The sequence below is a fragment of the Heloderma suspectum genome, chromosome 4 (genome assembly GCF_057233095.1).
Source record: "Heloderma suspectum isolate Gila_16-S chromosome 4, 16-S_ref, whole genome shotgun sequence".
In the NCBI taxonomy this organism is placed as follows: Eukaryota; Metazoa; Chordata; class Lepidosauria; order Squamata; family Helodermatidae; genus Heloderma; species Heloderma suspectum.
In genome coordinates this window covers 4,834,553-4,860,714 of record NC_139461.1, presented here as the reverse complement: position 1 = coordinate 4,860,714, position 26,162 = coordinate 4,834,553, and the positions used below count along the sequence as shown (strand labels likewise).

At 62.8% G+C, this 26,162-nt stretch overlaps 1 protein-coding gene across 7 annotated transcripts in view; it reads right to left on the bottom strand.

Moving 5' to 3' along the window:
• Nucleotides 1-2,417: 2,417 nt before the first annotated feature.
• The window catches only part of MROH1 (maestro heat like repeat family member 1), a 57,072-nt gene continuing 33,327 nt past the window's right edge, over nucleotides 2,418-26,162 (bottom strand). For 4 of the 7 annotated variants that reach the window (XM_084854733.1, XM_084854732.1, XM_084854737.1 and 1 more), the window contains 19 exons: nucleotides 25,139-25,261; nucleotides 24,571-24,650; nucleotides 23,895-24,030; nucleotides 22,295-22,933; nucleotides 21,552-21,687; nucleotides 20,783-20,895; nucleotides 20,119-20,271; nucleotides 18,296-18,450; nucleotides 17,296-17,461; nucleotides 14,804-15,000; nucleotides 10,637-10,774; nucleotides 9,647-9,761; nucleotides 8,479-8,625; nucleotides 7,140-7,328; nucleotides 6,402-6,557; nucleotides 6,146-6,280; nucleotides 4,986-5,088; nucleotides 4,741-4,806; nucleotides 2,418-3,236 (listed from right to left, as the gene is read on the bottom strand). In XM_084854733.1, the coding sequence (XP_084710859.1) occupies nucleotides 3,151-3,236; nucleotides 4,741-4,806; nucleotides 4,986-5,088; nucleotides 6,146-6,280; nucleotides 6,402-6,557; nucleotides 7,140-7,328; nucleotides 8,479-8,625; nucleotides 9,647-9,761; nucleotides 10,637-10,774; nucleotides 14,804-15,000; nucleotides 17,296-17,461; nucleotides 18,296-18,450; nucleotides 20,119-20,271; nucleotides 20,783-20,895; nucleotides 21,552-21,687; nucleotides 22,295-22,933; nucleotides 23,895-24,030; nucleotides 24,571-24,650; nucleotides 25,139-25,261 (3,033 nt within the window). In that variant the 3' untranslated portion in view covers nucleotides 2,418-3,150. Of the gene's footprint in view, nucleotides 3,237-4,740; nucleotides 4,807-4,985; nucleotides 5,297-6,145; nucleotides 6,281-6,401; nucleotides 6,558-7,139; nucleotides 7,329-8,478; nucleotides 8,626-9,646; nucleotides 9,762-10,636; nucleotides 10,775-14,803; nucleotides 15,001-17,295; nucleotides 17,462-18,295; nucleotides 18,451-20,118; nucleotides 20,272-20,782; nucleotides 20,896-21,551; nucleotides 21,688-22,294; nucleotides 22,934-23,894; nucleotides 24,031-24,570; nucleotides 24,651-25,138; nucleotides 25,262-26,162 lie in introns of all 7 variants that reach the window. The other 3 variants (XM_084854734.1, XM_084854735.1, XR_014790808.1) reach the window with 2 other exon arrangements.

Genomic DNA, 26,162 nt, shown 5'->3' with positions numbered 1-26,162 from the left:
TTTCTAGCTCTACAATATCTTTTTTTAGGTGTGACCAGAACTGGACACAGCATTCCAAGTGTGCTACACCATAGATTTGTATAAGGGAAGGATGATGTTGGTACTTTCTCAATTCCTTTCCTTTTTTTGCCTAACAGGGAGCTTGCTCCTTTTTTTGCCAGCAGCCGCACACTGGATTGACACTTTCATTGAGCTGTCCGCCACAACCCCAAGATTTCTTTCTTGGTTGGTCACCATCAGGTTATACTTGGGGCTTTTTTGCCCCAGTGTGCATCACTTTACACTTGTTTACGTTAAACCACTTTTGTCATTTGGATGTTGATTTTCCCAGTTTGAAGAGATCCTTTCAAGAGCTCCTTGTAGTCCCTTTTTGTTTTAATCACCCTGAACAATTTGGTGTCACTGGCAAACGTGGCCTCTTCACTGCTCACTCCTGATTCCAGATCATTTATGAACAAGTTGAAAAGCATTGGCCCCAATACAGATCCCTGTGGGACCCCACTGTTTACATCCCTCCATTGGGAGAATTTACCATCTACAGTCAGGGCCAGAAATACTACCATGCTCAGCATTTGGGCATGTCCATGGGTTCCGGACTTCAGACAGTCATTGTCTGCAAAGGATTTTCATCCAGGTATTAAAGATGATCCTTAAGTTTGAAATGATGTTGGTTTGTTCCATTACTTATGAGCCACCAATGATGGGGGGGTGTATGCCGCTGGCTGTCCTTTCTGAATGGTTAGTGCCCCACTTTTGTCAAACCCCTTGAATTACAGCTAAAAGTCCTGACTTCACTCCCATCTGGGTGTGTTTCAACTTCAGTGTGGTGGTGTATAGAGGCCATGAAGACAAAAGGAGACGGGGATGGCAGAGGATGAGATAGCTAGATAGCATCACCGATGCGATGAATATGGACTTGAGCACGCTCCAGGGGAGAGCGGAGGACAGGAAGGCCTGGCGTGCTGTGGTCCATGGCATCACAAAGAGTTGGACATGACTTAACGACTGAACAACAACAACAGAGGCCAACTGCCAAAACAGTTATCCTTGTTCCAATATTTCTGGCCCTGACTGTAAATTCATAGGGAAATTGCATAAGGAATTAGATAAGTTACATAGGGAGAGCATTCTCATGCACATAGCAAGGGGGATTGCTTAGCTCCACACAGATCAGCTTGCAAGTACAAAGCAACTGGGGCCAGAGTGACTGCAGCTTTCTTCAAAGCTGCCTAGCAAGGCTAGTCCTACCATTAGGCAGGGATGCGGCTGGTTTTGAATGTCATTAAAGAGCAGCACATGGTTACTGGGGGATAGTTTTGGCCTCAGACGCCAAATAACAGCTGGCCTTAGATGCTATGTACTTCAATTTGCTCTGCCTCAGGCAGGGCAGGGGGAAAAGATAAGCCTAAGCTTCAAACTAAAGGCATCCTGTCGCCACGCTGGCTACTGAACTGCTTCCATTTCAGCCCATTCGCTGACCTCTCCCTCAAAAAGCCAAACAGGCAAACGTTCTCCCTCAGCGCAACCTTCCTCCATGTTTCTTGAAAGTGGCCAGTTGCCTCTCAACCTTTCCAGAAAGGGGAGCTTGGGAAGAAATGTACAAATACACTCATGAACTTACTATCTTAAAATGTGACCCTCAAGACTGTAGTATCCACTGAAGACTGCAGTTATTCCTTCCTGGTCCCTCATCATCTTATGAAAGCAAGGAAATCACCACCACAGAGCAGTAAGCCAGCACTCCTGCCTGCTTTCAGGAAAAGCAGGTGCTTTCTTTGATGCAAACAATTGGTTCAGCAAGCACACGAGGAACACACTGATGTCACTGAAAAGCAGCAGCCAGGGGCTTACACTGCTAAGGGGAACAGGCAGGGTCCCAGCATGTGAGCAATGCAGGAAGCGGATGCTACTTGAGAAGCTGGTGGTATCTTCTACCTCAGAAACCTAAGGACAGCATGGAGAGTTTTATCCGAACACAATGGTATGATGCTTTTAGGGGAAACGAGCAATGAGAAAGATCCAATGAACCTGAACAGTAGACTGGGAGAGTTCACACACTGGTTTGCAGCCGTGAGAGTTGGTAGCTGCTGGCTTAGGGCCAAACTGGACGAAAGATCCATGGCGAGATCCTCTGGTGCTCTTGAAGTAAAAACCACAGAACACCCCCCACCCCCAGGGTCAGGGTGCTCAGCCTTCCCTGCTCCCATTGCCTTGCTCCCAGCCCCATTTGAGAAATGTCTCCACTGCCTAAAGCAAGGGTGGGGAACATGGGGCCCTCCAGAAGTTGCTGGAAGACAACTCCCATCAGCCCCAGGCGGCAGAGCCAATGGTGAGGTGTGCTTCCAATGCTGCAGTCCTATTCAAAGTTCTAGTCGACAACAGCCAAGGAGATATGAGGAAACCTTGATACCACCATGTTTCTGAGAAGCAAATACTTTATTAAAAATAAGTTGTCTGTATGTACATGTTCCCTACTGGGAGGAACAATGGATGAACCTGTGGAAGCTCTGGGACAGACAGGAGCCATTTGCCCCCACAAAAGGCAGCAGGAAGGAGAGTGCACAGCGCTACCCCTGGTAAGACAGGCGCTGAGTGAGCAGCGGGGGGGGGGGGTGTTTTGCAAATTCTAGGGGGAGGGACTGCCTTTCCCCTCCCTCCCCGAAGCCCTAGTTTGGGAGAGGGCATTGTGTTCAGTGTTATGAGGAGCAGATGGCCTGCGCCCAGTGCAGGAAGAGGGAGGTGGGTGAGTGGGAGGAGGCAGCAGAGTGGGCGTGATCCTCCTCGGGGGGGGGGGACTGTGAAGATAGCAGCCCTGTAGCAGTTCCAAGCCCTGTTGCCTGGGCCCGCCTGCCCGCCCGGGCAGAGTGGCTCTTCCATGTTCCCACAGTGGAAAATGTGTTTTGAGGCACCGACGCAGGCTGTGCAAGGGGGCACGGCGACTGCCAAGTCCTCAGGCGGCAGGGGTCTTCCCCCTGCGACGGAGGCGGTGTTCCAGCGTGCACTTGTGAGGGCTCCGCTGCTCTGGAAGACGTGCCGTGCCCAAGAGGTGCAGGCTGCAAGGGCTGGTTTGAGGTGGGGGAGAGGGTCCGACCAAGTCCATCACTTCACAAGTCCTGACGGGGTCCCAGGTGGGCAGAGGAAAGCAGCCCCTCAGACAATCCTGGCCAGGCGGCCCAGAGTCTCCGCCGCCTTCACCCGCACCGCAGCGGCTGGGTCCTTCAGCAACACAGTGAGAGCTGGGGAGGGAGAAGCGGCAGAGGACGGAGGCTGACCAGGAGCCAAGCGGGCCCCTGCCCCAAGCGAGCAGCAGGCCTGGACACACGTGGCCGCCTTCCCCGTCACCATCTCCCGCTCCACACCCCTGAACATCCCGAGACCCCCTTGCTGTGCAAGGAAGCCTTGCTCCCAAGAACCTGGGAGCCTAGTCTGCCTAAGGGCCCAAGCCCCGGCCCGTGGAGCTGTGCCTATCCCCTGGCAGGCCGCGGGCAGGGATGCTCGTCAGCTCCGTCTGCAGGGCTGGCACAGACCCAGCAGGGAGAGGAGAGGAGAGGAGAGGAGAGGAGAGGAGAGGAGAGGAGAGGAGAGGAGAGGGACCAGGGGTTGCTCCCAAGCAGGAGAGATACAATAATATTTTTCCAGTAGCGTGTTTACACTGCAAATCCGAGACGCTCGCGTCCCTCCAGAGCGAGCGAGACGGCCTGATTTATGTGCCGAGCCGCTTCCCGTTGATCGGGCCTGTCCAGCTGCAGGAGCTCCCCCAGGGGGCCGCTGGCAGGCAGAGCGTCTCGCGCGCAATACGGGAAGCTGCGGCGACCCCATCCGGAGCCCTTGTGGCTCCCCCCCAAAGCATCCCCCACCGCTGCAAACAGACGGGCCTCTCTTCAGGACCACTCCAGCAGCCAACGGAAAGATAGTTTTCCCTTTTTTAGTGGTTTTTAAGCTCCGCTGGAAAGCTCAGAGATTTTCCGAGTCTTACTCTAAGCGATGAGGTCACTGCTGACAAGGAAAAACAGCAGTGAAATCCAGGAAAGTTTGTTACTTAACTGGCTTCCTCTGCTGCTCTCTTGAGTGACAGGTCCCTGTGAAAGGAGGAACCTGTGCTGGGCACGCGGTTGTGCCAGCAAGCGCCCCTGCTCCTCTTCACACCACGGATGCGGCCCAACCCCAGAACTCCTGGGGGCAGCCAGAGATGCCAGGGAGAAGGAGCAGGTGGAACTGACCCTCTGGGCAGGTGGGGGTGTGGTCTGGCCAGGACAGGCCAAGGGGACTAGGCACTAGCCTCCTGCAACCCAGAGGCCACTCCCAGTAGCACCTTGCAGGCGAGAACTGCCTCACACCCTCCATTCCTGCTTCCCCAACCCACCTCCAGTTCACAGCCTAAGGGAACATCTATGTAAGAAAGGATGAAAAGGAGGCAGCGGCACAACTTGCCTGGGGAGGAGAGAGAACATGCCGCCCATTCGCACAGCAGAAGCATCCCACGTCTTTGCTGCGTTTCCCACCTCTTTCCAGAGGGAAGCCCAGAGCTGTGCGGCCTGGAGGGCCAGAAGACGCGGACCTGCCCCTTTCAGAAGTGGATGGGGCCCGGGGCATTCCCTGCATCCTGCTCAGCAGAGCAGCACTGGTCTCCCACCAACTGCTCCCATGTAGCCCCGAAGCCCCAGCAGCAGCCCACGGCAACAGCCACACAAGACAGGACAAGCCACAGCCACCAGGGACTGGCCAGCTGTGCTCACTCACCAGCGATGAGCTCGTCCAGGTCCAGCTGCTGGCTCTGGGCTCTGTCAACGTGGAGGACAAGGAATCCTGGAAGAGGAGGGACAGGGAACAGGCCCTGCTCAAGGCCACAGCAGCCCAGCCCAGCCCAGCCGATGCCAGCACCGTGCCAGGCACACGAGCCAAGCAGAGGTGCCCAGCGAGGGGCAAAGGGATGATGGGGAAACATCCAAGGCTGCCCTCCAGCACCTGCCCCTGCCCTGCCTCACCTACGAACATGGATGCAGCAGCTCGGATGTCAGCCCAGTTGCTCTTGAAGTAGAAGAGGTTGGTGGCCACCAACCGATTCAGGGTGTCCGGGTAGCTCTGCATCTAAGCCAGAGAAAGGGAAGGCCACGGAGGTAACCAGCTGGAACTTGGAACGGCACCTGCTGTTTGGGACAGCCCATTTCCCTAGGCGCGCGCTCCCTTGTGGTTTTCAGCAGAACGAGTTCGCCACCGCCGCTGCCACGCTCCCCTCCAGCCCAATGACCGGGTCAGCCAGACAGCTGCAAGAGAGAGAGGCTCCCTTGGAGGGATCCTGGGAAGTTTTTGAAGATGTCAGAGCCCGTCGCACCGACCGGCAAGGCTCCCAGACCTCCAGGGGCAGCACAGCTGCACAACATGGGGTGATTTTTAAGAAGACTGACGGATGCTCCATCCTCACTGGTGGCCTCGCCATTTCCAGGCCCAGTTCTAAGTGTGAGTTTTGATCTTTAAAGCCCTAAATGAGCCCTGAAAGAATGTTTCCGACTATATAAAACCACCTGTGCTTGGAGGTCAAACCTCTGAGGCCCTGCTGAGTGTCTCATTTGGCAGGTGGGTACAAACTGGCCATGTCACCTAAGCTTGTGCCCTGTATATGTATGGGTTGTACAGCATTTTGGGAACTTCTAGCGCTCTGAAGAACCTGCATGTCTTGCCCTTGGAACCCCGGGCTACCGTGTGCCTCAAGGGTACAACTGAGACTTTTTCAGCAGCCACCAGAACAGTGAAACAGGGAACTTCCTGGGCTTCGGAAGCTTCCCAGAACTACCTTGGAATGCCCCGCCCCACCGGTCCCTGCGGCAGGCTTGCCTGGCTCGCGCCCTCCTTCCTTCCTCACTTTGCCTGGTCCAGCAGGATCTCATTTGGCATAATTGGGACCGCTGTGGCGGGCTTTGTTGGCATGCTTAAAGCACGGTTTAGAAATAGTTATTTAGGATTGTTCTGTAGGCTCCTTGGGGTTCCCTGGACCCCTACGCAGAGGAAAGGGGTTTAACAGATCGAAGGCAGGGCACTATGGGGAGACCCCCATCAAGGGGAGGACAGGCGGTCACCAGGCAGAGCAGGGCAGGCGCACGCGTACTGGCCCACGGAAGGCAGCCAGCCAGCTGCCGCTCTCACTCACCAGGTGTTTGCACACATCGTTCATGAACTCGCCATAGTGGAGGCTCCGGTCCTCGTGCAGGTGGTTTTGGAACATGTCGCAAAGGACGGGGCAGCCCATGCTGGGGCCACACATGCGCAGTGCAAACTTACAGGCCTGCAAGGAGGAACACGGGATGAGCTGTGAGCTCTCCCTGCCCTAAACCCCGGCCTCCCCGCTACCAGCCAACAGCAAGCACAGCCCACGCCTGCCCCAGGCCCAGCAGCCGGACACAAACCTTGACAACCTCCAGCTTCGGGTCCTGCAGGTGAAGCAGCAGCGTCACAAGCCCATTCAGGATCTGCTCAAAGAAGGCGTCCTCGCAGGTCCCGGCACTGAACTTGGTCAGGTTTCCAAAGAGGACGATGGACGACTTGCGGAGCTCATGTTTCTCCTGCGAGGGAAGCAGCCCCATCAGGCCAGGCCGGAGAAAGGCCCCTTGCTCTCCCTAACCCCACCCGCGTCCATCGGTATCCCACCCCCAGGAGCTGCAGCAGTCCTGGGAAAGAAAGCTTCACCTGCAGGGAAGGGGGCTCAGCTGCTCTCGCCAGAATAGCCAGTGGCCCTCAGCTCGCACAGCCAGGGAAGGGCCCCTCACCCCCCTTCCCTGCGCCCCACTCAACTCCTTTCGCAGGACGCTGCATGCACTCTCTGGCAGCCCACCTCTTGGCCAGCAGCACAGCGCCACCTTCCATCCCAGCGCTGCTCCTGTGCCTCTCTGGTCTGAGGTGCGGAGAGCCAGTGTCCCCCACCCCCTCCAGCTTGCTTTGTCCTTCTGGCTTCTGTCGGCCCCTCTCCTTTCCCACTGCCCCCTACCCATCATGCCATTTCTCCCCGCCCAGCCTGTCAAGCAGTTGAGCCGCCTGCCATCGCACGCCATGGCAAGGCTGGCACGACACTTGAGCAGCCCCAGCCCCCCCCCGTGCTCTCCAGAAGGCCTCCCCAGCAGCCCCCCCCCGGGGCTGCGCATCCTCACGCTGTCGAAGAAGGGCCGTATGCGGATGGCGACATGCAGCAGCACGGAGCGGACCTCCCTCTCATCCATGAAGGCCAGGAGCTTGGAGAGGCTGGACATGGCTTCCAGGGCGACCCGGTGCTGAGCGTCATCCTTGTCGTCCATGCCACTGATCATGGAAGCCAGGAGATGGGCCCCATGCTTCCCCACCTGCAGGCGGGGTGGAGGCGTCAGAGAGCACGCCCCCCCAGGGGAGGCACTTGCAGCCCTGGCCGTACTTCAGCGAGTGCGGCTGGCACAGAGACCCCCCGCTGCTCTGGCCGGGGGGGGGGGGGCGTGCCCAAGCTAGATGGCCCCACTCAGTGGCAAGGAAGCCGTGGGGGGCCTGGCAGAGCTGGAGAAGGGGCGGAGAAGGGCAACCAAGCCTCCAGCGGCTGGAGCAGCAGCAGCAGCTCCCCTACGAGGAATGGCTGCAACAGCTGGGGCAGGGAAGGGAGGGCTGCAAAGATGCGCCCAGAAGTGGAGAGGGAGGCACTTTCCTCCCCCTCCTCCAATGCCAGCACCCTGGCCGGGGCCCCATGACGCTGCCTGGGGGGATTCTAGGCAGGTAACAGGAAGGGCGCCTTCACACGGTGCGGAGTCAAACGGCGGAATTTGCTACCCCAAGACGTCACGATGGCTGCTAATTTGGGTGGCCTCAAGAGGGGAGTAGACACATCCCTGGCGAGGAGGCTCCCCCTGGCTCCTGGCTATGGGCAGGGCACCCCTCTATGCCAGCTGCTGGAAAACGTGCGTTACGTGGCTCCTGCCCTGGGGAGGACTTTGTCCTGATCCAGCAAGGCTCCTCTCACATTCTCCAGGCTTTGCTGGACAGGTGGATCCAGAGGGCGGAGGGGAGCAGCTGGGCCACGACTGGAGAGCCGCGTGAGAAGGCAGGGAGGCTGCCCAGGCGACGAAGGTCAGTGGAAGCAGAGCAGAGGGGCGAGGACAAGGCCCCGACAAGGCAGAAAGCTTCCACTGAGGAGGGCGAGAGCCTCAAGGGCACAAAGCGCGACAAGGGCGCAACGTGGGGACCTCGCAGCCTCGGGGGCGCGGGCAGAGACGTCACTGTTGCCATTTCTCTGCCCAGGAGAGAGGCTGCGGAGGCAGGCAGTTGGCGGAGGCGGCCCTGGGCGTTCTGCTGCTGGAGGAGCTGGCTGCTCTGGGAGGATGGGTGGCCAGGAGAACCAGCCCAGCTGGTGGCGCCGGGCAGCCCCCAGGCCAGAGGCGCCCCCTCCCCACGGCTGCCAGAGGGGCCCCGGACCACGCCACGGAAGTGCGGCTCGCCTGCTGTGCCCTGCGCACCTGCCCCCACCCCCACCTTCTCCGGTGCGCCAGTGGCGATGTTGCCCAGCCCACGCAGGGCCAGCATGCGCACAGGGGTGCAGGGATCCCTCTGCCGGGCAGTCATGCTGTCCATCACGGGCTCCAGGAGGACCAGGCCGCTTGCCACGCTGCTGCCAAGGAGCTGGAAGACACCCACAGCCGCTGAGCCACTCGGGGCCCAGCTGCTCTTGGCCCCGCAGCCCTCAAGGGGCCGGGGGGTCCACGCTCTCCAGCCCCGCACACCAAGGGCCAAAGGTGGACCTGGGCCTTAGAACCCACAGGAGGAAGCCCTATGACCTGCCCCACGGCTCCAAGCCCACAGCAGCCCCGCCCGGCAGTGAAGGCGCGAAACGGACGGGCCCTCAGCTCCGACGGCTTGTGGGAGGTTGCTAGCCACAGCTCTCCGTGGCTGGGCGCTGAGCTCCAGGGGCCTGGGCCCAAGGCTGAGCGAGGCGAGGCTGGACACCAAGCCAGGAGCCTCCTGGCACCGCTGCTTGGCCCCCCGGCCCCGGCGCAGCCGACAGGGCCTGGCCAGCTCAGACCTCATCGCCGTCCTGAGCAGGGGGGCAGGTGCCGGATCCTCAGGGCTGCTGGTCTGAACTCCCGGCCGGCTGCTCCGGCTCTGGGCCCACAGCCAGCAGCAGGCTTCCCCAGCCAGGAAGCCGGGGAAGCAGCTTGTGAGCAAGCGCGGTGGTGCTCTCATGAAGGGCCGCTTGTGGAACGATGACCCCGGGCTCGAGGCGGGACATCAGCTGGGCCAGGGTCATGCAGCCCCGTGTGGGGGAAGCAGTCCAGCACACTCCGTTCCTCAGCCGAGGCGATGCTTGCTGGCTCAGGCTGCCGAGGGCCAGAAGCCGGGCTCCTCTCAGCCTGCCCCTGGAGTGAGGAGAGCCCCGGGCTTCGCAGCCTGGCTTAGGCAGGAGCGTCACCCGGCTCACTCCTGCGCGAGTCACACGGGGGGCAGGGGAGGGACAGCTCGGAATTCAGCTCCTCTGCATGGCAGGAAGGACGAGGCGCTGCTTTGCTAAGGGCCAGGCGGTGGAGCTGCGCTCCCATGGCAGCTGTCCGCTGCTGGACCACCTCACCGCGTCGCTGGGGCCCCGGCCCGCACCACGAAAGCCGAGGGACCAGGTGCAGCCCCCCCGCCCCGAAAAGACCCTCACCTCTGCCAAGAAGGCGGTGGCAGTGAGCCTCTGGCTATCATAGATACTGTTGAGCATGGGCGAGAGGCTCTTCACGATCAGCGGCAGCTTGGGCCCTGCCCGCTGCACCATGGCCCTGGAACACGACACAGCGGCCCAGATCAGCATGCCCTGCACCAGGCAGGAGTGCAGAGGCAGCCCGCCAGCGGCGGACAGCTGCTCCAGCCCTGGGGGGCGCAAAGGAGGCCTCCTGCCTCAGCAGCTGCCCAGCTGTCCTGCCGCCCGCCCCGCCCAGGGGAGAGCAATCATCTGTGGGGGACTGGCCTCTCCCAACTCCTCAGGTGCTGGATTCAGGCCTGGCCGGGCGATGGGAAGCCCCGTGCTGGACGGAGGTGGCACACGCAACTCCGCTCCCCACGCGGGTGCCGGGCAGCTCTGTCGCCACCGCTTGCAGCCTGGGCACCAGCCCTGAGGCCGCCACTCGGCCTTGCCTGACGGCCTCAGCCCAACCCACACCTTCCTCACATGGCACACAAAACCCCCACCCCAAGAGATCTCGACTGGTTGAGGCCCCATCCCACTCCAGAAGGGCCCTGGGCATTTGCAAAAAGAGGTCAGGGCATAAGGGCCCCCCCACTCCAATGCCAGGGGGGTCTCGATCAGGGCTTGGAAACATGCGCGTGCCCCCCGGGCTCAGGGGTGCCCCAGCAGCAGGTATTCTTCCAGAGCTTCAGAAGGCTGGGCCCCTGACCCATGGGAGGCAGAGAGCCGCCCTGGGGGTGGGGGGAGAGCGGAAGCCTGCCTTACGGGGGGGCAAAAGAGGCCTCATGCCCTCCTCCCGAGGTGTCCTGGCACACCCACCCTGTCCAGGCCCAAGCAGTGGCCCTGGCCCCCGCACCTCCGAAGGGGAACCCGGCTGCGCAAGGGGCGCCCCAGGGCCTGCCAGGGTCAGGCCAGAGCAGCCCATCCGTGGCGGGGGACGCCCGCAGGGCGGGGCCTGCGCCCACTCACCTGGCCAGGAGGGCCACGCCCTCGTGGTGCTTCTCCAGGCCCCGCAGGAGCTCCCAGCCCCCCGCCTCGGCCACTGCCCTGGCCGCCTCTCCGCTGCCGCCCCGGGTCAGCATAGCCTGGAGGGTCTCCACTGCAGAGCTGGAGGGGAGAGAGGAAGAGCCCATGGCTCCGTCAGGGCAGGCAACAGGGCCCGGCCGCGGAGCACGAGCCTGCGCTCCCTTAAGGGCAGGAGGCCGGGGCAATGCGAGGGTGTTCCTGGGGCAGAGCCATAAACCGCAGCCCCCAGCCACACGCCGGCCGCCTCTCTGGGAGCCGGCCAAGGCCACGCCTGGAAAGCTCAGAGGCCAGGGCTGCCTGCAGGAGGCTCTTCTGCGCCGATATGTCACTGGCGGGATCACTGCGCTGCGTCTGGGGAACACACACGATCCTGTCACGCCAAACCCAGAATATTAGGGAGGGATCACACCTGGGGTCTCAAAAGCAGGGACTGTGCGCTCACACGCAGACAGGGCAGGAGCAGTTGCACGAGGCCATCTGGCCAGACCTCGCATCCCCCCACGCTGAGAGGAGTCCACGGGGGTGTGGGGGGGGGGCAGCCGCCCAGGCCCGCTCCAGCCTGGCTTGGAGGCCCCAGCCTTCTCCAGTGTCTCCGGCCAGAGCACTTTGTGGCAGAACCAGACACCCCCACGACTCACACATTAGTTGGGGGAATCTGGCCCTTGGCTGCCCAGGCCTCCGGCGGAGAACGTTTGGGGTTTGCTGGGCCTCCGGAAAAGAAGCCATCGGCCCTAGGCAGGGGACAGGACCCGTCCCCCTGCAAGCAGCCGTGGCGGACTGGAGGTGGGCTGCTCGCTTGAAGGGTCAGTGGTGACTGAAGAGCAGGAAGGCCACCGACACACGGCTGCACCCAGAAGAGACCGTCCAGCAGGGTTCTTGCTCCAAAGACACCCTCGCCCACGCGTCCTTCGAGCCCGCTCTCGCCTGGCGCCAGGGCCTCCCATGACCCTCCTCTGCCCCCCCTGGCAATGACACCTCTCTCCAGGTTTCCCCCAGCCAGAGGGGCGGCCTTCCCACACCGGCCCCCTTGCTGTCTGCCTTGGGAGGGGTCCGTGCTTGCTCCAGAAAGCTCCCGCTCGTCATAGGCCCGCCTGACAGAAGAGCGGGGCACCGACGGAGAACTGCACAGCCCAGCTGCCGGTGCTGCCGCCACTCAGCAAGTGCCTCGGGCCACACTCTGGGTGGGCTGGGAGGGCAGGCGCCTGCCCAAGCCCCCCCCCCCCCCGACAGAGCAGCCCCCCCCTGGGCCACAGCCAGAGCAGACCAGGGGCCCTCCCTGCGGGCTCCCCTGCACGAAGACCCGGCCGCCTCCCGGGAGGCAGGAGCGGAGCAGAGGCATCTCCTGGCCCCCCAAGGCCCGTTGGGAGGTGTGGCGAGAGGCCGCTGACGCCAAGCAGCCTGGGCCAGGGGGGAGGGACGCCGGCGGACTGCTGTGCGGGCGGACACGGCCCTCCCCGCGGCCAGGGAGCAGCGCCGCCCCTGCTCCGCAACGGCAGGCAGAGCAGGGCAGCCCTCCAGGTCCCCACGAGGCCGCCTCAGCTCCCCTGCCCTCCTCCTGCTGCCCAAAGGGGGCCCAGCCGCTGCTCCGGTGGGCCGAGAGGCCCAGGGCCTCCCGCCCAGGCGCCTGGCCCTTCCAGCGGGAGCTGCGGGAGAAGCCCGCGGAATCCCACCCAGCCACGTTCACCTGCGGGACAGCTGAAGGAGCACCAGGCCCAAGGGGGTCCCAGGAGCTCCTGGCCAAGCACCCAGAGCAGGCCAGCCTTGGCAGCGCCCCTCCAAGCAGAGCGGTGCTGAGAGAAGCCTGCCGCAGCCACACAGGCTTCTCTCCATCTCTGGCACACAACCACCCCAAGAGGGGGGACTTCACAAGGGCCACGAGAACTGAAGGGGGGAGACCCAGACTTGGTCCGGCTCGTCCCCCCCACCGCAGCAAGACAACAGGCTTCTTGCCTGCACCCTCCAGCCCAGGAGCCCGCTTGCCCCCTGACACGCTCCAAGTCAGGCCTGGGCTGGCCCTGACCCCTCCCCCGGCCTCCCCGAGGCAGAGGGCGACGGAGTCCGCCCGCGCAGAGGCGCCAGTGCTGCAACCAGCTCCTGGGAGCTGCCTGCGCTTCCGCGTCCCACACCCTCTCCCCAAGCCCTGGAGAGGAGGGCTCAGCCCCGCCCTTCACGCGGGCAGAAGCCGAGGGAGGCGGCGGGCCAAGCACGGAGGGAGGGCTCCTCTGCTCCTGCATGACACTCATCAGACGCCGCCAGGCACACGGCCCCCAGCGCCGACGCGGCTTCCGCTGTGCTGATGCTGACTGCCCAGAAAGGGTCTTTGCGGGCCTGGAACGTTTCTCTGTGTAGCGCAGGCGCGACTATGGATCTCGAGGCAAAATGGGTCATTCCGTGGTGTTACTTCCTAGTGGGGAGAAGAGGCTCTCGGGCCCCGGGCTCTGAGGGAGCCTCGGCCTTGCAAGTCCCACCTCAGGTGGGCCGAGGGGAGGGCAGCAGGCTCAGAGGCCACAACTGCACTCCTGCAGGCCTGGAAGTGAGCCGGAGGGCCTTGCAGCAACAACCCCCTCTTCTGCCCAGCCAGATGCTGTCTGCGCCACAGAACCGTCTAGGTGGGTCCCGGCAGCGTCCCCCACAGGGCACAGGAGGACGCTGCAGATGCCTGGGCCCCTCTGCACCGGGGCGGGGGGAGGCAGCCTCCCTTCTCGAACCAGCCTCACTGGACGCGCTCTTGGCGGGGAAGGAGCAAACGGCGCAGGATCACGCCCAAGGGCCAAGGGGCAGCGCAGTCCCAGGGGCTCCACATCAAGACATTCCCTGCAGGTGGATAACTAGCATGTCAGGGGACAGGGTTTCAAAGCAGCTGTCTTCTGACATCCGAGCTTTCTACAGGCAGGGATTCTCTTTGCATCCCATGAGCCTCCACCGGCAGGCTGAAACGGCACAGCCCAGACCCCCGCCTGATCTGTGTCAGAAGCGGGCCCAGGAGGCTCGGCACTCTGCTTGCTGAGCAGCAGCAGCTCCATCCGAAGGTGAGGAAAACGGCACTCAGCCGCCTTTCCACCCGAAAGCTTCTCAGGGGCTCACACCAGAGCCGGGGCTCCTCACAGGAGCCGCAGGCCGTCCAGCAGGCCGCCTTCCCCAGGCCCCTTGACAGGCGTCGACTCGGAGGCAAGGCAGCGCAAGCCCACTTTAGCCCGCCGAGGCAAGAGAGGTGGGCGGCACAGCCGAGGGCTGCTGCACGTTCAGGCCAGAGCATCCGGAGGGCCACAGCTGCCTGCGTTCGGGCCAGGTGTGCTGTGCCCCCACTGGCAGCCGGGCAGGCCACATATGGGTCCCTGCCCAGAGGGCTGCCCACACGTCCCAGCCTTACCGCGGAAGGCCAGCTCTTTCTCACGCTGCCTGGGGCCCCCTCCAGTAACGTGAGCAGCACAGGCGGGCGGGCCGCTCCAGCTGCATGGTACGGAGGCCGAGGCTCAGCCCCAACCGCAGGCCAGCAGCTGGCGGGTGGAGCGGGCTGCCCAGCGCGCTGCCCAGCGCGCTGCCCGTCTCTCCAGAGCATGCCCCACAGCGCGGGTCTGTGTGGACGAAGAGACGCTTCCAGCACTTCAAAGGAAGACAGCTTTGAGCGCCCCCCTCCGGCCCCTCGTTCAGGAGGGCAGTCCTCCCCCCATGCTGTGCTGGCGGGGCTCCTCCCACCCCGGGGGGGGCCTGGGCAGATCTTTCCGCCCGCCCGCCCCCGCCGTTGGAAAGGCAGCCGTAATCCAATCCGGCAGCACTGAGCGCGGGCACCTCAGCGCCATTCCAGGAATGCAAACGCAAACCACACGCCAGGCTGCAACAGGAAGAGCGATTTAATATTTCCTGATTTAGGGAGAGACGAGTGTGTGGGGGACGGGGCTAATCCCCCGCGGAGGGCAGGCCTGCCTTCATACCTAATACGTTATGGGCCGTGGAGTGTTATCCAACCATCATATTACACACGCGGCACTTGCAATTGTGTTTATGAAAAAGCAAAATCAGTTCCACATGGCAGGTGGGGAAGCTGCTCCAGCTCCAGCCCCCGCCGCCCCCGCTGCCTGCCCGTGGCGCCGTCCTCTCGCTCAGGAGTACCTGCAGGGGTCCAGCGCCCGGAGGGGCTGCCCACGGCCAACGCTCCTCCGCTCCTTGGACTGCATGTTCTTAGGCGGCTGAACACCCACCGTGCAGCTGACCCGGAGCAGGAGAGAGACAAACAGATCTGCGTAGAGGCCCACGACGGCCGGCCCAGACTCCCGGACAGACATGATCTCATGCAGAGCACATGTGGCCTGGAGGGAGGGAGGGAGGGAGGGAGGGAGGGAGGGAGGGAGGGAGGGGAGATGAGGAGGGATCGTCCGTACCTGGCCCAGCAGGGACACCCCAGCCGTCTCCCTGCCCGCTTGCCGCGCACGCCTTTGCTCCAGCTCAGCCACAGGCGCAGCCCAGCAATCAAGCAGGCTGCCCCGGGCAGGGGTGGCGCGCCACCCATGGGACCAGTATCCTGGGCCCTCTGGTTGCTCCAGCTATTCAGAAACTGCTGGAGTGGAGGGCGCTCTCCCAATGCTCACTTATACACCCACTCACCCCCCTGCCCGAGGCGGACACCAACACCCCAGAAGGAATCCCCTCTGCCCCGATCATGACAAGCCGCCTCAGCCACAGGGAGAGCAGGAACTGGTCTGTGCAATACGGGTCGAGCAGGGCAGGGCCACATTGCAAACAGGAGCACAGGGCGCTCCGGAAGGCCGGGCGGCTGGGGTGCCCTTTCGGCCTGCGGCAGGCAAGACATCAGGAGGCCGGGCAAGCAGGACAAAGCCCTGAACCCCCAGACAATTCTGGACAAGACTGCCGGAGCTCAAAGCCAGGCCAGCAGAGCTCAAGCAGACAGGAGGAGGGGAGCAAAGGGCAGGGCCAAGCTGAAGGCTGGAGCAGAGGAGCCTGCCAGGGGAAAACAGGGATGCCCCAGACAGACAACTCGCGGGGAGATGGGGGAAGGCACACGACAAGGACGCGGTCTCTGGCTTGGATCATTTAGAAGAAAGGACCACAAGAACCCCCATCCTTTCATGGCCCTGACCGGACAGCAGCCCAGGAAGTGGGGCATGGTGGAACCAGCCTTGCTTGGAGAAGAAGGCCATGAGCCCTGCCGGACCACGCCCACAGCGCCCAATCCTCCCTCTCCAGTGGCCATCTGGACACCAGTAGGAAGCCAACAGGCAGGCAGACAAGGGCAGCAGCTCTCCCCAGGGAGCCGCCACCACCCATCCGAGAATGCAGGCGTCAGAAACATCTAGCTAATGTACCCAATGGGGACAACTGCTTGGACATTCTTAGGAAGATCTCAGTGTGTACACACACACACACACACACGGGGAACGTGGCGCGCACATGCACGCACACTCACTCACTCTACGAAAGAGAACCCTGGGCGGAGCTCCACGTCCACGTATTAGATGCTCCATCACCCCCCGAAGGGTGGAGACCACCAGTCAGCTTAGCGTGCCTACTTTACGGCCAGGCCTCACCAGTTCGTGAACCTTCTGCTTTGTTAAAAGCAAGTGCTTTAAGTTGGCTTTTCAAGCCTGCTTCTCACCAACACCCAGGCTGCTTTTTTTCTGGTTTTTAAAAGCAACCACCACACTGCGCACGGGCTTTCTCCCCACCCCGGCCACTGAACCTGGGAATGGGACACCATGCAGCTGGCAGCTCAGGTTTTAGTGCCAAGTTCAACTTGCAGGGGACAAATCTGACGTTTAAGATTTTATTTTGTTTGAGTGGATTGGTAGCGGCTTCAAGCATTTGCAGGAGCAACCCATTTTAAAGCTTTATTTTTAACAGAAGGTCAGCATAGAGCACAAGTGGCCGGGATCCGTGCTCCAAGCCCACATCCTTGCGACGGTGTGCAACATTTCCCGACCCCTTCCGAGGGCTGCCCCGCCCGGCTCTTCCTCGAGGGAAAGCGATTTCAGAGCCATCTTCTCATTTGTAAGCTGGGGGCGGGGGGGGGGGCACTGCTAGGGCTGGAGGAGGGTCAGCAATCAAGAGCTCTGGCTTTCCGAGCAGCAGCAAGGCGCACCCCGCCCCGCCACTGCGCAGACGTTGTGGGCTCGCATCTCCCTGCCATGGCCCCTTGAGAGAGCTGTGCTCTCCATGGCAAGGGCTGCGCGGGGGGCTGAGCCCTGGTCGGGGATGGCGTGGGGAGGGGCCGTGCTTCCAGGATGATGGATTTGCTGCCATCTGCGTCTGGCTCAGCAGAGGACGAGGACATTTTCACAGCTGCTTTCCTGCTCAGAGCACTGCCAAGCAGCATTTATTTGCTTGGGGGATGAAATGCGAAGTGATCTCCCTGAGGGACAAACACCTGAGAGGCTCTTAAATGAGCAGCAGGTTAGCGCTAATAGGCATGATATGGCGATGCGTGCTTTCCAGAGCCCAGGCCTGAGCAGGGGAAATGAGAGCAGTGGCCCAGGTGCGAACGGGCTGGGAGGGCTGGATCTCTGTCCCGGGGGGAGAAGGGAAGAGGCAAAAGCGGGAGGCGGCAGTGACAGCCTCTCTGAAGGGAATAGACAGGCTGGGACACTCACCGACAGGGGGAGGACAGTGGCAACACGCTCCAAGCCACTGCCCCGCAAGAAGGACTTGTTCTCCTTGTACGGGACGTCCCGGTTCACTTTCTCCAGCAGCAGCTCCAAGACCTGGGAAGCCAGGGTGGGCTCAGAGGCCAGTGCCCTCCACATGGTGCCGGAGTAGCTGCACATAAAACGAAGCAGGACCGGGAAGCGAGAGGAGGATGGTTGGCATCGCCAGGGCAGTAGGCCAAGGAGGCCGGAGGAGCCTCCGGCAAGGCGGCCCCTGGCGGGCATCAACGACAGCCCCTGGAGCAGAGGCCAAGGAGCACCCCTGCTGCCCAGGAGGGGGCCTGCCCTGAAGCCCACGGGCCTGAGTGGCAAGCACAGCTCCCCCTCTGCAGGACGCAGCAGGCACCTTTCCCGGCCCCATGTCTGCCCAGAGCCAGCACCTCCGCCCCGCCCCTCAGCAGCACCTCCGCTGCCCCGCCTGCTCCTGCACGGCTCCCCCCCAAGACCCCCACAGCCCATCTCTGCCTTGGAGAAGCTGGGGCCACCGCATCCATGGGGGCAGAGGGCCGGCCGCTTGGGAGACAGGCGACACTCACTGCTGCAGGAGGCAGGTGCCAGCTGGACAGATGGGACCCCCAGCCCCGATCTGCAGGCGGACCCACGGGGGAAGGGGAAGGGGAAGGGGAAGGGGAAGGGCCCTCCTTGCCAAGCACGCAGGCCTGCTTCACCCAAAGCCGCAGGATCAGCTCTAGCGCACCCTGGGAATTGCACCCCCTCATTGAGCACTTTGTGGGGCAAAGCGAGTGGGGGGCAAAGCGAGTGGGGGGCAAGGGAGGTCTGCGCCAGCCTCTCCCCAAGCCCAAGAACAGACAGAAGCCTGGGACTGAACAGACACTCATAGCCACTCACGCGCTGAAGAGGGGGCAGCTTTGGAGCCCCCCAGCTCCAAAGGCACAGCACCAAGAGGTCAGAGCGGAGGGGCAGCCGGACAGCAAAAGCCCCCTACCTGTCCAAGGGAAGCGGGTGACTCAGGAGGCTGGACACCACGGCGGCCTTGTGCTGGGTGGCCAGGATGTAGACGGTCTGCTGGGCAGCCTTCCGGACAGGCTCCTCATCCACCTCCTGCAGCTTGACGCGCACCATCTCCAGGATCTCAGGCACCTGCAGGGAGAGCCCAGGGAAGCTCGAGGGCTGCCGGGGCCACCAGCCCGGCACCGACACCTGCAGCCCTCTCCGCTCGCTTGCCGACTCCACTCGCACCAAGCGCCTGAGGGGCAGCACGGCCTCTGGCCGCCCGCCTTGAGCCCCAGCTGACTCCTCCCTGGGGAGTGCACCAGCCCAGGCTGCAGAGCTGCTGGCTGAGAGGAGCCCGAGCCCAGCCTGGTGGGACCCTCGCCCCCGCCAGAAGCGCTGTGCTGCGCCAGACCAAAGGCCTCCCTGCCCAGCATTCGGTTCCCACAGTGGCCAAGCCAGAGGCGAGCGCACACCGCGCAGCCTCCCACTCACACCCCCAGCAACGGCTGTCCAGGGGCATCCTGCTGGAGGGCATCTGTAGCCATCTGGACTAGCAGCTGGCGACAGCCTTCGCCTCCTCCAGGGATGTGTCCAACCCCCTTGTGGAACTGGCCTCGGTGGTGGCCATCACGGCATCTTGTGGGGGTGAATCCCGCAGTTCTAACTCCACCCTGTGCGAAGAGGCCCTTCCTTTGCTCTGTCCTGAACCTCCCGCCCTTCAGCCCCTCCCGAGAGGGGAGCTCATCATCCACGCAGCAGCCATGCTGCACACATCAGGCAACCAGACAGAAACACACGCCAGCAGGGGAGGGGCTGGCAGGGCCAGCGGCCCACGTGCCCCAAAGGAAAACCCCTTCTGGTCTTCAGGCAGGGGGGAGGGGTCGTCAGAGCAAAACTTGCTGGCGGGCCCTCCAGCAGGCGACGAAGCCTCCCTACGAAACCCCCTAAGCCAGAAGTGTTTCCAAGCCCCCAGTCCAAGCCGCCGTTCAGGGGCGCCTGCTCTGGCCTGGCCAGAGGGCCCCACGTCCGTGCCACAGCTGCTCTTGCCTCCTCCAAGGGATGCCGATCTGGCAATTGGCTGTGAAACACAGCGGAAACCCCGCAGCTTCTCCCAGCAACAACAGGCTAACCGCCCAACCCCCAGACACCCTTGATTGAATGAAAATACGGATCCGCGGCAATTTAGAGCGCCAGCATTCAGGCCTCTTCTACAAGGTATGTGAGCCGCAGCCCATTGCTGCCACCCTCTCTCACCCAAGGACAGAACCGGAGAGCTTCCCATGCGAAATTCAAGCCGTCCGAAGAAGGGCCAGGGACCGGGGGGCAGGAGAGACCAACAGTGCACAAAGCACGTGGGGCAGAGTGCGCTCGCCACCGCAGAGGGCAGCTGGCCTTCCTCGCAGCTCACGTGGGGCTTTGCTCTTGCCTGGTAGCCCTTCCCCCGCCCCCAGAAAGCCAGCACAGGCACCAGAAAGCCAAAGCGCCGCCTGGCAGCACCACACCAGGGCAGCTCTTCCGGTGGGGAGGGGAGCCTTCTTGACACCCCAGAAGCCCCCCCCCCCCCCCCGGCAAGCTGCCATCTGCAGCAAACAGGGCTGCCTGGCTCCTGGGTGGGGTGAAGGGTCTTGCCGCCAGGCGGGCCCCAGCACCCACAGGCGCAGCAGGTCACCATTGCGCCCCCGAGTCTGAATGGGGGCTGGGGGGGAAGCAAAGCACCTGGCCGCTGCAGCCAAACAGCCACTGCTGGGGCTGTCCTCGGCCCGAGCGAGGCGAGGCGAGGCCGCGCCTGTGCGAAAGGCCCAGCGCCCTCCTCACCTTCTCCGCCAAGACAGCCCCGCGCTCCTTCAGCACCGAGTTGATCATCACGGCGGCAGCTCGCGAACAGTTCCTGTCAGGATCGGCCAGCCCTTCCAGCATGGAGAGGAGGAGGCTCAGCAACTGATCCGGGGGCAGGCGCTGCGCAATGGTCTGGGGAGGGGAGAAGGCGAGAGGTCGCTGGCCAGCTGGCATTCACAGCCCCCTTGGCCGGAGGCACCTCTCCTGCTCATGTCAACATGCCGATGCTGCATGTTCAGCTCTTAGTGAGATCAGGACTTCTGGGGGATCGTCTTGGAACCGTTTATTGTTTGGGCACCTCTCCTCCTCCGTGGGGGGGGGGGGGGGAGGCTCCAGTTCCAAGCCCACAGGGCCACCGGGGCCTCCTGCAGGTTCCCAGAAAGGACTCCTTCCTGACCTGCTACGAGTCTGAGGCCAGGCCAGAGGGGTCCTAAGGGACTTCCACGGCCAGCAAGCGGAGGGGGGCTCAGCCTAGGTCTTGCCCTCCAGAGGTGCCTGGAGCAGGCACCAATTTAGACCCTTTCCAGTCGGGCTTCTGGCCTGGGTTCAGGATGGCTGATGGCTGCCAGGGGCTCGCCAAAGCACGGTCGTTGGCACACTGATGCCTGGAGTGTGGAGATGCCCAGCAAGCTCCCGGCCCCACCTTGGCAATGTTGCAGCACGCCTGGAAAAGGATGTTGACGTCTGGATCCTTCAGACCTGGCTTCATGGCTTTCAGCTTCTCTATGGACTCGTCTCGGTGATCCCGAGAAAACCCTACATGAGAGGAGGAGGAGAGCAGCCAAACCCATAAGGCCACCAAGGCTTCTTGCCTGGCTCTGCAGGTTTAAGCCACACAGCCAGCCACCGCCCGTTGGCCTCTCCAGCAGGACCCCGAGCCAGCCCCGGCCAGCTCCCACTTCGGCCGGCAGCGGCATCCTCGGCTCCGGCCGTCACAGAGGAGGCAGCGCCCCCTGCTGTCCAGAGCGAGAAGAGCCCAGCCCAGGCAACCACTGCACTGCAAGGCGGGGGCCGGGGCGGCACGTTTTAAGGGGAAGGCAGAGCTCAGCCCTCCCGTTTCACATCGTTTCCCTTCTTGTAAGATTTGCGTCCGTGGAAGGAGTGCTGGAGGACCACAGGCAGCACAGCTAATCCACATCAACTTTTCCAAGGGAAAAAAGCCGCAGGAGCGAGTGAGAGAGCGGGCCGTCCAGCAGCTACGCGCATTTTCAGAAGGACACGGTGCACAGCCTGCTCACACCGAGACCGCCAAATGAAGGGCGCTGCCTCGTGGAGCCATGTCACACAGCCTGACCAGCTCCCTTGAGAGGACAGCAGTGGGGGTCACCAGGAGCCCTGGAGGGAGGCGGTTGGCCACAGGAAAGCCCCACCAGAAATGGAAGGGGCTCCGCAGCCCTGGCGGTTACAGTTACCTTCATAGCACAGCTGAACATAGAGGAGGGAGTAGACGCAGTCCACAGCATGCTGGCGGACGCTGGCCAGGGAGTCGGTGCAGCGGGGGGAGAACAGCGCCATCAGCTGACCCAGGTTGTAGAAAGGGACCACCGCCTGAGCAGGGAAGGAGAGGCGACTTGAGCAGCCGGGCCCGCCAGGGGCTGCAACGTTGCTGACCCCGGTCAGAGCCCAATGCGCCGGGACAAGCCAAGCTACAGCCAAAATCACACAAGGAATCTTGATCAAGGGGTCACACTGGGAGGAGGACAAGGAAAGCGGGGAGAGAGCAGCAACGAGGAGCACAGAAGCTGCACAAGGCAGCAAGAGCGACTCTTGCATTCCATGCTGCGAGAACAGAAGGAACTTGCACAGAAAGCAAAGTGCAGCGAACAACAGCAACTCCCCGCCTGTCCCGTGCTTGTGCTCCCCCGCTCGGTTCAGCCGAGGCAGCCCTGCTGCGGCCTCCTGGCCTGACATCGGCAGGCAGGGAGCGCGAGAAGCAGCCTAGCCAGCCACAGCAGGTGCGTAGCACCATCTGCATGGCCCCCTTCACCACACTGCGCGCTGCCTGCCGTCACCTCCACGACCCGAACAAGCCAAGCCGCCCACGTGCCTGGGATCAGAAGCGCTGGAACAGCTGCCTGTACAAGGCCCAATCTCAGGCAAGCGAGCAAAAGCAGCCCCACTCCTAGGGGGCTATGAAGCAGCTAGGAAAACTCACGCTGACATTCAGTTTCTCCCGATAGAACTCCAAGACGGCCGCACTGACTTCCACGGCTCGCTCCCGCTCGTGCTCCTTAGCAGACTTAATCCAAGGGCTCAGGTGCTGTGGAGACAGTGAGGATGGAGCCCGCCCCGGGGAGCCGGCAGCATTCCGCGGCAGGGTGCGCAGCAGCGGGGGGGGGGGGGGGGAGCCTGCCCAGCCACGCCCAACTGACGGCCAGGATACCTGGGGGAGATGGCCAGGTCTCCCAGCGGCTTGGAGCAAGGCAAGCTGGGGGTGCCAGGAGCCCCGGGGGCTCAGGAAGACCCTTCTGCCCTCCCCTTCGGGAGGAAGCAGAGGCCACCTCAAGACTGCTGCTGTGCCCAGTTTGGCGCCTGTGCCAGCCTCACCAAGCCCACAGAGGCGGGCAGGAATGGAGCACCGTGGCAAGGAGCGGGCGTCTCCATCAAGAACGGCCGTGTGGGCCGGGCCCTGCCCGGCGCCAAGGGCACAAACCGCAGGAGGGGTCTGGGCCCCCATGAAAACTGCTCTTCCCTCTACCTCAAACATGGTCTGCAGGCCGTGAGGGGTCAAGTGCCGGTGCAGCAGGCTCTTCAGCAAGTCCTTCAGGGCGCGAAGGGTGTCGCCCCACAGAGGCTAGCAAGAGAGGGAGAGAAGCGGGGCCTGGAGAGAGGGGCCGGAGGGCAAACGGCCGGCTGCCAGGAGCCACTGGATCCAGGTGGGGCAAGCCACACCGCACTAAAGGGGCAGCTTCCTGCATCCCAGCCAGGCATGGAAACACCACTGGGGAGCCAGGCAGCCGCACAGCCCAACACCGGCCCCAGCCAGGCCCCCGCCCACGAGGGGACTGCTGAGGCCCTGTGTGCGAGGCACGCATGCAAACACAGGCACCCCTCAGCCAAGAAGACGCAAAGGGCTGAAGCAGCCCCCAGGCCGGGGGGGGGGGGGCGCTCATGCAAGGCACTGGCAGCTGCCATGAGCCACTCTCCCAGATGAGAGCTCCTTGGAGGGCCCCTTGGGTGGCCCCCTTTACGAATCCCAGAAGGGAAGCTGCATTCGTTTGCTGTACGCCATCTTCCATGCCCCAAGCTGGGTGCCCAAGCTGGTGCCCATGGGCCCCAGCGTGCCTACAGACCCCCGCCAGGTTCTCTGCCCCCCCCCCCCCCATTTCCAATTTATTTCTTAAGGAATACGTCCTTTAACTGGAGGCTGGCCTGCTGCAAGCAAAGCGCTGCCCTCCAGCGCCCTCTTGGCTCAGGTCCTCACCAGTGGCCATGCTTTCACACTCAGCCCCCACCTCTGCCTCAGACGCCAGTGCTTGGGCAAGCAGCTCCTCTCTCAGTCTCACCACTTTGCCTTCTGGGAAGCAAGAGTGTTGCGGCCACGGCAGCCATTCTGGGGGGAAGCCGCCCCCACCCCGGGCAGCCATTTTGGGAGAGCGGCCACAACACTCACTCAAACCTCCAAACGTGTCCACTGACCCAAAATGTATGGGCGGTTCTGCTAGAGCACCCACGCGCCCACCCGCCGCTCCAGGGAGGGGCCCCGGTTGGCAGGCCGGGGAGCGTGCTCCGCTAGCCAGAGGTGCCCCTCGTACCTCTTTAGGGCCGGGCTCCAGCACGGACCCCTCTCCCCCCCGCAGGGCTTCGAGCAGAGGGAGGGGCAGCACGCTGGCCAGGCAGGTCTCCACCAGCTCAGCCTTCTCAGCATCACTCAGAGGGGGCTCCAGGACACTGGAGAGCACGTTAAGGAGCAGGAAGTGACCATTTTGGACCAGCCCATCAGTGGCTGCAAGGAACGGCGGTTACTGGCAGCAGATTTGGGAAAGAATTCACACAATGCCGAATCAACTTAGGAACTCCCTGCAACAAGACATGGAAATATCCACCACCTCAGCCTTCCCTGGGGGTTCAGCAGGTTAACGGAGGAGCGGTCAGGCAGCCGCTAAAAGAGCCTCCTCGCTCAGAGACCATCTCTCTCCCAACAGCAGCAAGAACAGCGAGTGCTGTAGCCTCCCAGCTCCTCGAAGGCTCTGGCTGGCCACTGAGGGAGCCTGGGCCAGATGGGGCTTCAGCCGCACCCAGCCAGGCTGCCCTTCTGGACGCATGCCAAGTGTCTGGACGTGCTGGAATACGCTAAGCCCAAGGCCAGACAGCCCACTGGGAAGGCCGTGGGGGTCTTCTCGGCTGATGACTCCACAGAGCTCCTGTCGGAGCGTCTAAGCTCTGCCCCAGAGATGCCAGGCTGGGGAGGGAGAAAAAGAGAAAGGATACACCAGGTACATGCAGGCTGCCATTGCTCTCTGGCGGATGGGAGTGCGCAAGAAGTCCGGAGGCTCTGCTCTGATGAAGTCCTGCGGAAGAGAAGGGGCTGGAGTCACGGCCGCTCCCCTTCTGGACGAACAGGCCCACAGCAGCTGCAGTGGCCAGGCGCACTAGGCTGCGACGCCCATCCTTCCCAGCCCACGTGGGCAGTGCGTCTGGAGGGGAGGCTTGGCCTGAGGCAGTGAGGATCGCGGAGAGGAACGAGGGGAAGCAGACCGGCAGGCCGTGCCCGGCACCTTGAGCGCCGTCCAGAGAAAGAGGTGTCCCCACCTGCAAGAGCGCTGAGCAAGTAGCAGCGGGCTTAGGTCGCGGTATTCTGAGAAGCCCCCTCATCTTCCTTACAATGCATCGGGTTGCCCAGAACCCGGCACGGGGGGAAATGCGCTCCGCGGAGCCCTCTTCAGCAGCCGGCATTCTGGGCTGCATGCCCCCCCGACGTCTCCGGCCAAGGCGGCTTCGGGCCCGGTGCCTGGCAGACGCCCGCAGCAGCCGCTCCCAGGGGGAAATGGCTCCTTACCACCATCTGCGAAACGAGCTCAGCCTTGCGGGAGAAGCTGAAGTCCCTGGCTTGGGCACTGCTGCAGATGGCCTGGCAGATCATGCAGATGCTCCGGATGAGACACAGCTTCAGTGTCAGGTCCTGAGGGCAGAAGGAGCCGACTGGATCAGGCCACGAGCCGTCCAATCCAGCATTCTATTCACACAGTGGCTGCCTGCCTGCCTGCCTGTGGCAAACCCCCAAGTAGGGGGTGAGGGGAACAGCACCCTCCCGCCCATGTTCTCCAGCAACTGGCATGGACGGGCATGCCCGGAGCGTGCGTAGAGCCTGGGTGGGTGACCCTGAAGGGGCCCACGCATGGGCTATGCAAGCAGGGCTGCGCCTCCCAGGGCTTAAGGGCCCCGCTCCAGACCATGGCCTCACAGCCCTTTTGCTGGCGCAGGGTTGGGTCACTGCTGAGCAAGACCCCAGTCCAGCCGGACTCATCTTGGCTCACAGCAGCAGACTCAGGAGAAGACCAGAGATCCCCACAGCGCAAGGACAGAGTCTTGAGGCGCCTTGAAGGCCCCCACACAGGAGGTAGCACACACTTCTGTGGGCCAGGGCCCACTGCATCCGATGCACTGGGGCATATCCTAGGTTGGCAGGCTGTACAGTAGGGGGCACGTTTTAAGCGTGCGGTCACGGGGAAATGTAGGACATACAAAGCCCCGGAATTTCCCTTGTGAGAGCGCAAGGCTGGGCCCGACCCTGGGCCTCCACCCGCCAAGTCCACCTTATAGACACCAGGCAAGGAAGGAATGTGCCCTGTGGAGGTGTGCCACACTCAGTGCCTTCTCCAAGCGGCAGGGCCCCCAAAGCATCCTCCCCGTGCCAGAAAGGGCCAGGGGGGGAGGGCTGGGTGGAAGCAAGGCACATTTGGGCAAAAACTCCAGGTTTCTCAAAACCCGAAGCCACCGGAAATTTCATCAGAAAAGCTGCATCCCCCACCCCGGCTCCCACCGCCACCCGCTGCTCTGCCTCCAAATGCCTCAAGGCCCCC